Here is a 10,942-nt window from a genome sequence, read left to right as displayed (position 1 = left end):
GTACTCGCAGCACTTTGGGAGGCCGAGGTGGGTGGATCACCTGAGGTCAGGAGTTAGAGACCAGCCTGACCAACATGGTGAAACCCCATCTCTGTCAGATACAAAAATTAGCCGGGTGTGGTGGTATATGCCTGAAATCCCAGTTACTCGGGAGGCTGAGGCAGGAGAATTGCTTGAACCTGGGAAGTGGAGGTTGCAGTGAGCCGAGATCATGCCATTACACTCCAGCCTGAGTGACAGAGCAAGACACTGTCTCAAAAAAAAAAAATTCCACCACTACTGTTAACACAATATTCTGTATCCTGCTTATCGCTGTTAAGTAAATGCATTTCTTAAAAGATTCGTGTATTTATATTCAACAAATATTTATGGACGTACCTCCCAGTAACTATTCCAGGCAAGAAGAAAGCAGCAGTAGAAAAGATACATAGGTCACTTCTCACAAGTAGCTTTTGCTTCAGCAGGACCAGAAAAGACAATAAGCGTATAAAGTCTTGTGAAACAAAGTCAGGTTGAAACAAATGTCATGATTGAAAATAAAGTGACGTAAGGGTTAAAAGATGAAGGAACTGAGGTCCCATTGTTAGTGACAGTCAGGGAAGTCCTCTCTGAGGAGATTGCTTGAGAGCAGAGTTAACTAAAATAAGGAATTAAGGCATGTGGATATATGGGCCACTGCAGCAGACGGAGCAGCAAATTTAAGTCTTGCAACAAGAACATGCTTAACCTATTATATGGTTTGGATATTTGTCCCCTCCAAATCTCATGTTAAAAGATGACTCCCAATGTTGGAGGTGAGGCCTAGTGTGAGGTGTTTGGGTCATGGAGGTGGATCCCTAATGGATGGCTTGGTGCCCTCCCATGGTAATGAGTTACCAGGATATCTGATTGTTCAAAATAATCTGGGACCTCCTCCCTTCTCTCTCTTGCTCCTGCTCTCATCATGTTACACACTTGCTCCTTCTTTGCCTTCTGTCATGATTGGAAGCTTCCTGAGGCCTCACCAGAAGCACACGCCAGCACCATGCTTCCTGTATAGTCTGCAGAAGTGTGAGTTGAATAAACCTCTGACTCAGGTCAGTTCATGCTTTTGCACAGGCTTCCAGACTGTGGAGGAAGGGACTCCAGCCCACAGCCCTAGATTTGGTATGTTAGGCTTCCGTAAGTGAAGTCCTACTCATGAAACCTATAACAGAAGCCTTTGCTCCTTCCCTCGAAGGAGTGCTAACAAGCCATAATGAGTTTATAATCCTGAATAGTAGAAATAAAACACCTTATTACAATGAGATGAAATTCACGTTAGCTGCTCTGGCCCCAAACATAGAATATTAAGAAAATAAAGATGCTCTTGGTACTTAAGGGTGTGATTTTAATAGAGAAGGTAAGGTTCTCTGAAGTTACTCTGAAATGTATAGCACTTAGAACTTTGATTGTCTACATAACTTATAAAAATTATTAAACAATAACATCATAACCATGCAAAAACAAAAGACCCCTGTACAAATTTTGGGTAGAATGGTGGGGGTTGGGAGTACAGTGGGGAGTAGAGGAGAGATGAAATAATTTAAACCCAGGCACTCTTACCTACAGTCTGAATGTTTTACTCACTAAAAGATCCTTGGATAACTTAAATTAAAACCATCAACAACTTCTGATATTCAACCTTAGCTATCAACTTATCCCATGAAAACAGGCCAGAAACCTGCCTCAGTCCCTTATGATTTCATCAGCTCAGGTTGGCATGGCACATGTCTCCTATCTAAAGCCTGGGTGAAGATAAAAGGAGAAAACTAAAATGAAGAACATGTTTAGATTCTGTAAACCAGAGTTAGGGGCTACTTTTTACAAATATCAATCCTACTGGTTCCCTGTTACTTGCCAAAATGAATCACGAACTCATTTGTGGACCCAATCATTGATCCATGTTCACTCTCCCAGACTTTCGGGGGCTTTCCTCAGATCTGGAAACTATTTTTGACAGCTGAGATTTTGTTCTAGACATGGAGTTTAAACCTGAGTTTGAGTTTAGCTTTAGTGTTTAAAGGGTTAAGGATGGGGCAGCCCAGGGTTAAGGGTTAAGGATGGGGCAGCAAAGGTAACATTCTACACTGAGTCTAGCCATGGGGAAAGGACTTTGTCAGTGTCTTCCTCAACAGGTTTTGCCATTGAAAGAAACATGAGACACTAAAGCTAAACTCAAACTCAAGTCTAAACTCCATGTCTAGAACAAAATCCCAGCTGTCAAAGAGAGTCTCTAGATCTGAGGGAAGCCCTCCAAAGTCTGTCTGGCAGAATGAACATGGATAAATGACTGGATCCACAAATGACTCTGCCATTCATTTTGGCAGTACCAGGAAACACACAGCCACAAATGAGATTAATATAATGAATGGGAGAGAAATGCTTAAAAAGATGTAAAAAGAAGGAAGTGGTAATATTGATATTGCTACATATTGAACATCTGAACAATGTTTAGACATCAATTTCCGAAAACAAAGACAATGGCTATGAGCAGATACACTCAAAATGAAGAAATATTTTTTTTTATTTTTTAAGAAAAGGTTAATCATATATTCACAGAGTCAGTTTGTTACTATGGAATCACATATGATGTCATAAATTTGACATTCTAAATGCAAAGCTAGACTGAGCAAGGGAAGTGACAGGAAATGGAGCTGGGGAGACAAAAATCTGGATAACAACAAAAGAATTTCAACAGTTAAAAAATGAGTCAAACATCTCTCAAACAGAAAAAGGTGAGTGAATCGAGTGTCTTAGAATCTTGCCATGGGGCTGAAGAAATGTGGACATCAGTCCATCATTTGCCTCTGCAAAGGCTCTGCAACAACCAAATAATTTCAGATAATGGCTTCATGTAGAGGAAAAGAGAAGGAAGAGAATAAAGGCAATGGAAAGAGCAGAGAAATGGGAAGAAGGAGAAATTTTTAAAAAACGAAGACAGAAAAGAAAAAGATTAAAACATGTAGTATACAAATCATTCCAATAAGTCAGTATTCATTTAGCATATACTCATATGTTAGTAGTAAAAGGTAAAAACAGTGGCTGTCTTTGAAGAAGGCATGGCCTAGTAGGAGACAGAACAGACAAAGGACAGCTCATTGCTCTGTAAAAGTATATACAAAAGACACAAGCAACACAGGGCAATATTTCACTCTGGGAACTTCCCCCAGGTCACACGGAGCTGGGTTTTGAAGAACATAAGAGAGAAGAGGAGACCATAAGGAAATAAGGGTGGTGTATGCAGGCAAATACAAGTCACTTGGTATTAGTAGAACACAGTGATAAAGTGTAGAGTGAAGGGCATGCAAGTAGCAGGTACACAGGAATACATCATGAGGCTCCTGGTTGAACCAAGTGAAGAAAGTGTTTATCCAGGAATGAAGCATTACTAGATTTACATCTCGTAAATATTACTCTAAATAAATACGGTGGACAGATCTAGAAGTGGAGAGGATTTAAGGCCATGAAACCTGCTTGAAAGGCTATATTCTAAAAACGTAGTCCCAGGATGGTCAGAGGCCTGGAACAACGCAATGATAATTGAGATAGAAAAAAGGAACTGGATTTAAAATATCATTTGGAATTAGAAGTAAGAGGATATTATGGTGACTGCTATGTATGTGTATAAGGAGGGTGAGGGTTGATGAAAAGATTATAAATTAGTTCAGGAGCCATACAGCTATGCCATTCTCTCATGCAACTAACATTCTCATGCAACTGACATTGATGAGATTTTTCCTGCTGCAAAACATAGAGCTTAAATGGATGACTATAGAGTGCTCTAGCGGATCTTGGTCTAACCTAGAAGTTGTGCTCCTTAAACAGATAAATAACACTAATCTTGATCACATTGCGGCCACTTACTTATCATAAAACAGTTTAAATAATACTCCAATAAGTATCTCCTCCAAATGAAAATGAAAACATAAATATTTGAGTAGAGTTCCACAAAGTGAGTTATCTTCTTGTGCTCTGTTACTTGGTTTTCCCTATCTGTTGTTAATTTGTTGGTAAGAAATCCCTTTCCACTCTACATCTATGAGTAATTACATGATAGGAACAGAAGACATGACTTTCAATAAATTTGTATGAGATTAAGGTCCTTATATTTAGAAATCAAACTAATATTGGTGAGGCTAGATCCACAGAAAATTTGAGCTATAGTGATGATGAAAATGAGAAAAAATTGAATTCTAAATGGTAAGGAAAAATAAGTTTCATAAGTAGCAATCTTCAGAGTAACAGAGAAAAAAAAACTTATTCTACATAAACAACTTCACAATTCTCTAATATTTCCCATGTTATCAGTCTTTAAACAATAAATGCTTTATATCTCAAATCTATGAACCAACAAATTTCTATATTAAATTTTGTTTATATAATTCTTTTTAATAAAATATGTGTTATCTTTTACTCATTCTTGTTAAAACGGGGGAAACTAAGGTCTAGAGTTTATATCTTTTTATATAAGCAAATAAATAAATTCCATGTTTTCTTTATCCTTGTATTCTTAAAGTCAAGGTTCCTAACGCCCTGAGATTAAAAATTAATAAACATTCTTTGTTTCCATGTCAAGAATGAGCCCGGAATGAGGTCCTCAAAAGAGAGTCTAGAAGCAGAAAAAAGAAAGGAATCTGACAAACAAGGAGTTCGTCTGAGCAATCAGGTGAGCCGATCTCTGTAGCAGAGGTGAGGAAATTAAGGAGCAGAGAGCATAAAGGAAAATGTTAGGGAGCAGGGAGTTCTGGGAGAGAAGACCAAGCTGTTGAGAATTGTATTAAGGCATCCCTAATGTCCTCATGAGGAAGTTAAGGAACTAGGAGAGGTTGGGCCCTGCCTTCCTCTCCATCCATACCCGAGTGTTCACTTAGAATGTGTGGAACCACAGCAGGCTCCTCTGCTCAGCCTACACAGGGAGGAGACTGATCTTTGTTCAAATCAGGGAGGGGAGGGGGTCTGGCCATCGCATTGACCACTTTCTGCACAATCTTTCAGATGAGGCGTGCAGTCAATCCGAATCACTCGCTGAGATGTTGCCCCTTCCGGGGTCACTCGTCGTGTAGACGCTGCCTTTGTGCAGCTGAGGGAACAGCCCTTGGCCCCTGCCGCACAATACGTATTTATATTCACATGTGCCTGTTGTGGGAGCAGGGCCAGCAGATCACCATGATGAGGGTGAGCAGAGATCGCACTACTGATTCTGGAGGGGAACCACAGACAATCTGGGTGAGGGGAAGAATATGGCAAATAGAAATTCTTTTACTTTGCTGCTTCCTGGTCTCCTTCATTCTTGTTTCTCCTAAAAGGAAAGCTTGAGGGCTCCATTCCTTTTAAGCACCTGCTTTAGAGTCCCCCTGCAACCTCAGTGGGGCATCAGCTGCCCTCACCTTTAGAGTCTGGTAAAAAACGGTGGATATATCATTTCAGCATCAGTTAACAGGCTTATCCTCGAGGGAAGAAGTGAGGAAAAGGGAGGAACAATGGTGAACCATACTAAGTTCCATATACTAGGAGTCACAGTGAAAAAATATGTTTGCATCTTGGTTTTGGATGCTCTTTCAAATGGACCCCCACATAGATGCTCCAAACAGAAGTGAGGACTTGACCAGAGTTAGAACAGTACACAAGAGTTCACGTTAAGAGTCAATGAGGCCAGGGATCTTCTCACTGGGTGCTGCTATATTCAGCCTGACATGACTATTCTGCAGGCACCTGTATAGAAGGAGTGGGTGACAGGGTTTTACACCCTTGGGTTTCTTCTTTCCATCACAGGGATCACAAGAATCATCACTGCGCAAGACAGACTCTCGAGGGTACCTTGTGCGCAGTCAATGGTCTAGAACATCCCGCAGCCCATCCACCAAGGCTCCATCCATAGATGAGCCTAGAAGCAGGAACACCAGTGCTAAGGTAGAGGTAAAGATGAAAGGGAGGAGTAGATGATAGAATAATAACAATGGTTAACATTTATTGACGCTTTCTATGTGCAAGGCCCTGTTTATGTGCTTTACATGTGTTAGCTCATTTAGCCCTCAGGAGAACTCCCTTCCGCCCATAAATCCCATTTTACTGCTGAGAAAACTGAAGTATAGAGGGAACTTGTTTAAGGTTTCACATTAATAAGTTGTAGAGCTAGCATGAAAACCCAGGGGCTCTAGATCTAGAGGCTGCACACTTCCTCCTTCCTTCCTTAATTCGACAAATAGTTATTAACTGTGATTCTCAGAAGAGAGAAGGAAATGGTCACCACAAGAGAAAAAGAGTGTCAGATTGTGTGGGGCTTTGAGTCTTTAATTAGGCCTGACCACATAAGCAATTAAACAAAAAAAAGTTAGTTTTGAGATTAAGATTTTGGAAGCAGAGCGAATGATCCAGACCCAGCCACTGGGAGAGCATGCATTCCTACCCAATTCATCATCTCTATCGCATTTGACTCAATCATCTAAACAAAAACATCCTTTTTTGAGTCATGTGTGAAACAATCTGAAATCATACATGGATGCCTAATAACTTCTTGCTCACCTTAGTAAAGGAGATTTTTCTCTAGAATAGTCCTTTCCTGTTTAGGAAAATGATTCAATATAACTGTGGTCCCTTGGCACAAGGAGCTCTGAAGGCCCTGGGGAGATGCTCCAGTCTCCCGACAAGCGACTTTCCCAGCCATCACTCTAACATTCACATGGGGAGCGGGGAGAGTCATGCCCCAAGGAGATATGTAGAGTGTTCTGGTGAGAATGTCTGGCCCACTTTGCTCATGGAGTTAACTGGAGGTCACACACTAAGGCACTGGCCAAGCAAGATCCATTCTGCACGCCCTCTGTCCTACCTGCAGGCCTCTGACTGAGTAGGTATATGCCAAGCAGGGGACAGAACTTTGCAAACCATGTGTCAGCTGCCTAAGGGGGAGGAGGAGGACTGGGTCCTATCTACTCCAAACAAGTAAAAATGTGCGAAATGCTTATGGGGAAGCTAGGGGAGAGAGAATGAAAGCAGACAGTCTCTGTGTCTGTTTAACAGAAATATCAAACGGCTGAAGTCTAGAAATGTCCGGTTCCCTTAAGCCCTACTTAAGGAGCTGAGATGAACCAGCACCCATCCAAGGTCTAGGAATGGAACGGGCAAAAAGGACAGATCCTTGACGGGAGCTGGGCAGAGCTGGCCACAGGGACCCTGGGCAGGCCTCGACTTCAGACGCCCATTGTCTTGCTGCAGCTCCCCAGCAGCTCCACGAGCTCCCGGACTCCATCCACCTCCCCAAGCCTTCATGACTCCTCACCGCCGGCACTGTCCGGGCAGCCCTCGCTCCAGCCGCCCGCGTCGCCCCGGCCACCCCGGTCGCAGGACTCACAGCCTCCCACGCCCCCAGAGCCCGATCCTGGCTCCCGGCGCAACACCAAAATGCAAGACAATCCGGAGGCCTGGGCCCAAGGCATCGTGAGGGAAATCCGCCAGAGCCGGGACTCGCAGTCGCGGGAATATTCGCGCACATCCCCCACCGAATGGAAGTCCTCCAGCCAGCGCAGGGGGATCTACCCCGCCTCCAACCAACTGGACCGCGACTGTCTGCCTGAGCAGCAGCAGCAGCAGCGGGAGGATGAGGACGACTACGAGGCTGCCTACTGGGCATCCATGAGGTCGTTCTATGAGAAGAACCCGAGCTCCTCGCGTCCCAGGCCGGTGAGCGAGCCCGCCACCCCTGGCACGCGGGGCGCCCCTCCTTGCAGCGGGCAGCAGAGCCTCTTCCAGCCGCCCTCCTCTCCACTGCGCAGGGAGGTCCTCCCCAGTCTCCCGCTTCTCCTCCCCAAACCTCAGGGAGTCCCAGCCTCAGCTGTTTCCAGCACCCCACTTCTCCAGGCAGGGACCCGCGGTCCTATTCTCACCCTCCCGTGGAGGAGCCCCAACCCTGTCCCCTTCCTGGCTATGTGACTGTCCTCCCGTTGCCGTCCCTCTCTGCAGCCCAAACCCAAGAACGCCATCACCATTGCTCTCTCATCCTGCGCGCTCTTCAACATGGTGGACGGCAGGAAAATCTACGAGGAAGAGGGTCTGGAAAAGTACATGGAGTATCAGCTCACCAATGAGAATGTCATCCTGACCCCGGGTCCGGCGTTCCGCTTCGTCAAGGTACTCTGCAAGCTGTCTTTGGTCCACCAGGACCCTCGATGGCGAGGGAAGGACCCAGGCCAACCCTTGGGAGGGCATTCAATTTCCCAGATCATTCCTAGCCCACCATTGTCATTCTTGTCTCCTTCTAGCTGACCCAGGTCAGTTTATGATTTCGCACAGGCTTCCAGACTGTGGAGGAACTCCAGCCCACAGCCCTAGATTTGGTATGTTAGCCTTCCCTAAGTGAAGTCCTAATCATGAGACCTGTAACAGAAGCCTCTCTCCCTCGAAGGAGTGCTAAGAAGCCATAATGAATTTATAATCCTGAGTAGTAGAAATAAAACGCCATATTACAGTGAAATGAAATTCACTTTAGCTCTTCTGGCCCCAAACATAGCATATTAAGTAAATAAAGATGCTGTTGGCACTTAGGGGTGTGATTTTAATAGAAAAGGTAAGGTTCTCTGAACTTACACTGAAATGTATAGCACTTACAACTTTGATCTGCTTATATAAATATTACACAATAACATTTTAACCATACAAAAACAAATGACACCTCTACAAGTTGTTGGTAGAATGTACTTATGAGTCATAGTAAAAGCATGGGCAGGAGCTACAAACCTAAAGATACATGTTAATACACAAAGTACTCTCTTTGACAGCATATATACTAAAATTGGAATGAAACAGAGACAATTTGCATGACCTCTGGGCAAGGATGACATGCAGATTCATGAAGCAGTCCATATTTTTCAAAGTTAAAAAACAATCATTAGATGATCAATAAAAGCAGATTTTAAAAATCAATCAAACCTAGACAGAGCATAAAAGGATTAGCCTGACCCTACTCTCTACCTGTCCCCCAGAGATAATTCTAGTGAACCCAAAGTTGAAACAATTCTCAACAAATATTACTGATGTATTCTGAACATTAACTGAGTTCCTATGAATGAGAGGTTGATAATGCAGAAATGCATGGGATAAATCTTCCTTAAAGGAGCCAGAATCTCTCAGAGAAGATTCTTCAGAGCTTGAATTTGACTCTGATGAGATGCTTCCTCTGTGGCCTCCCCAAAACCACCTTGCCTGCCCCTCTTTACACACATTCATGTTTGTAACCTGCAGGCACTACAGTATGTCAATGCTAGACTCCGTGATCTATATCCTGATGAACAGGACTTATTTGATATTGTACTGATGACTAATAACCATGCCCAAGTGGGAGTGCGGCTTATAAACAGCGTCAATCACTATGGTAAGTAAAATAAATACCATGTGGAAGAACAGCTCTCTGCTCTGAAAGAGAGAAACCATGTTATTTTGCTAACTGTGGCTTAACCAAACGCAGCGTCTTTGATACTGACACCCCCTTCTGCGCCAGGAATGTTTATTTGCCTATGTCAGAACAAGAGAGGCCATGTTCATTTTTAACTTCAGCACAGAGTTGGGCTCAAAGCTCTGGACTTAACTTGTCAAGTGTGAATTTCAAAGTCTTAATCCTAGGTCCTGCAATATATTTCTCTGTTTTATGTTTTTCACTTCTGAACTTGACTTCAAGGAGCCGTCAACCCAAAGGTTTTTACTGTGTGATCAAACTTCTTGCTCACCACAGATTCGTGTTAAAGGTTTAAAGGTTTTCACCTCTCCTTTCCACTCTTAAAATCTGATTGTCCCCGGCTGCTTTCTCTCCCCACACATAAAATAATTTACATGGAAAATTTGATTGATTCTAGTCTCTTCAGTGTTTCTATCAGTGTGTTGGGGACTTTAAGAGAAAGTTCCAACTTTTCCTATTATGGAACTACCTGAATTATTTCAGGCACAATTGGCCTGTTTTCTAAATGGGTGTGTGAAGTTAAAATAACGTTTAAATTGGGCATATTCACAAATAATCATGATATAAGTTATGAGTTTTACTTTATATTATTCTAACTATAAGGCTGGAATCATTGAAGTACATTTAAAAATATTTTTGCCTTTTAAAAGTGTAGTCTCCGTAGTGTTATGAAGTAAAAAGAGAGAACATAAAAATTTAACATAAATGAGTGCCATATAACAATCACCTAGTAAACAACAGCTAGTATTTAACATTGATTTAGTAGGTGATTAAGGTCTATCTATCCCTCACCACGCTGACCTATCAAGGCTGGAAGCATAAGAAATCAGTTATTTACCTGTTAATTCTGCTGATGAACTGATTGTGTACAACCTTCTCATGCAGCCTTGTTCATGGAATAAAAATCTTTTGACCCAGAAGAGTTAGTTACTTCCTTCTCTGGGTACTGAAAGCAATTCGTATCTCTGTCTGCCGGGGTCTTTATTATAACAAATGTTTTACATGCCAGGCTCCTCAGTGAACTGTGATCTCCTTAAGAAGAGGGACGATGCTTTAATCATTTCTGGAGTCTCGGTGTCACCAAATAATTTCTGAGTGATGAAATTCACATGATTTAGGGATTTGTAGAGCACACTTTTGTGCCACATATGCCCAATATTGACATAAGCAAAAAAATGAGAGCATTTTCTAATACCAAAGCAGATACTTCCACCAAGACAGTTAATGGACCTGACCGACTCTCCTGGTCCATACAAATGATAAACAACTAACTAGACAGTATTCTGCTTTATATCATGTGTAGCTACCCAGTTTATCATATATCTAAAAAAAATCCTTTGAATTGGTACATATTCTATCATTTGGATAATCCTATACTTTATATAACTACTGTCACATTGTTGAACGTTTTGCTTTTATAAACAACCCTAAACTGAGACCTTTCTATAGAAATCTTTATCAGAATTTCAGAATATT

The 10,942-nt window shown here is 42.4% G+C and overlaps 1 protein-coding gene and 1 non-coding gene across 7 annotated transcripts in view; both read left to right on the top strand.

Moving 5' to 3' along the window:
- Positions 1-2,106: 2,106 nt before the first annotated feature.
- Positions 2,107-10,942, top strand: part of NT5C1B (5'-nucleotidase, cytosolic IB) — a 28,562-nt gene continuing 19,726 nt past the window's right edge. The window contains exons 1-7 of one of the 6 annotated variants that reach the window (XM_025354666.1): positions 2,107-2,756; positions 4,598-4,687; positions 5,017-5,196; positions 5,794-5,931; positions 7,234-7,698; positions 7,978-8,145; positions 9,256-9,385. In XM_025354666.1, the coding sequence (XP_025210451.1) occupies positions 2,727-2,756; positions 4,598-4,687; positions 5,017-5,196; positions 5,794-5,931; positions 7,234-7,698; positions 7,978-8,145; positions 9,256-9,385 (1,201 nt within the window). In that variant the 5' untranslated portion in view covers positions 2,107-2,726. Of the gene's footprint in view, positions 2,757-4,597; positions 4,688-5,016; positions 5,248-5,793; positions 5,938-7,233; positions 7,699-7,977; positions 8,146-9,255; positions 9,386-10,942 lie in introns of all 6 variants that reach the window. The other 5 variants (XM_025354665.1, XM_025354664.1, XM_025354667.1 and 2 more) reach the window with 5 other exon arrangements.
- Positions 8,777-8,883, top strand: LOC112605421. Its single transcript, XR_003115417.1, has one exon. It is a non-coding gene; the product is annotated as a U6 spliceosomal RNA (small nuclear RNA).

Source organism: Theropithecus gelada, chromosome 13 (genome assembly GCF_003255815.1).
Source record: "Theropithecus gelada isolate Dixy chromosome 13, Tgel_1.0, whole genome shotgun sequence".
Lineage (NCBI taxonomy): Eukaryota > Metazoa > Chordata > Mammalia > Primates > Cercopithecidae > Theropithecus > Theropithecus gelada.
Note: the sequence above shows the minus strand (reverse complement) of the source record. Positions and strands in the feature narration are given on the sequence as shown.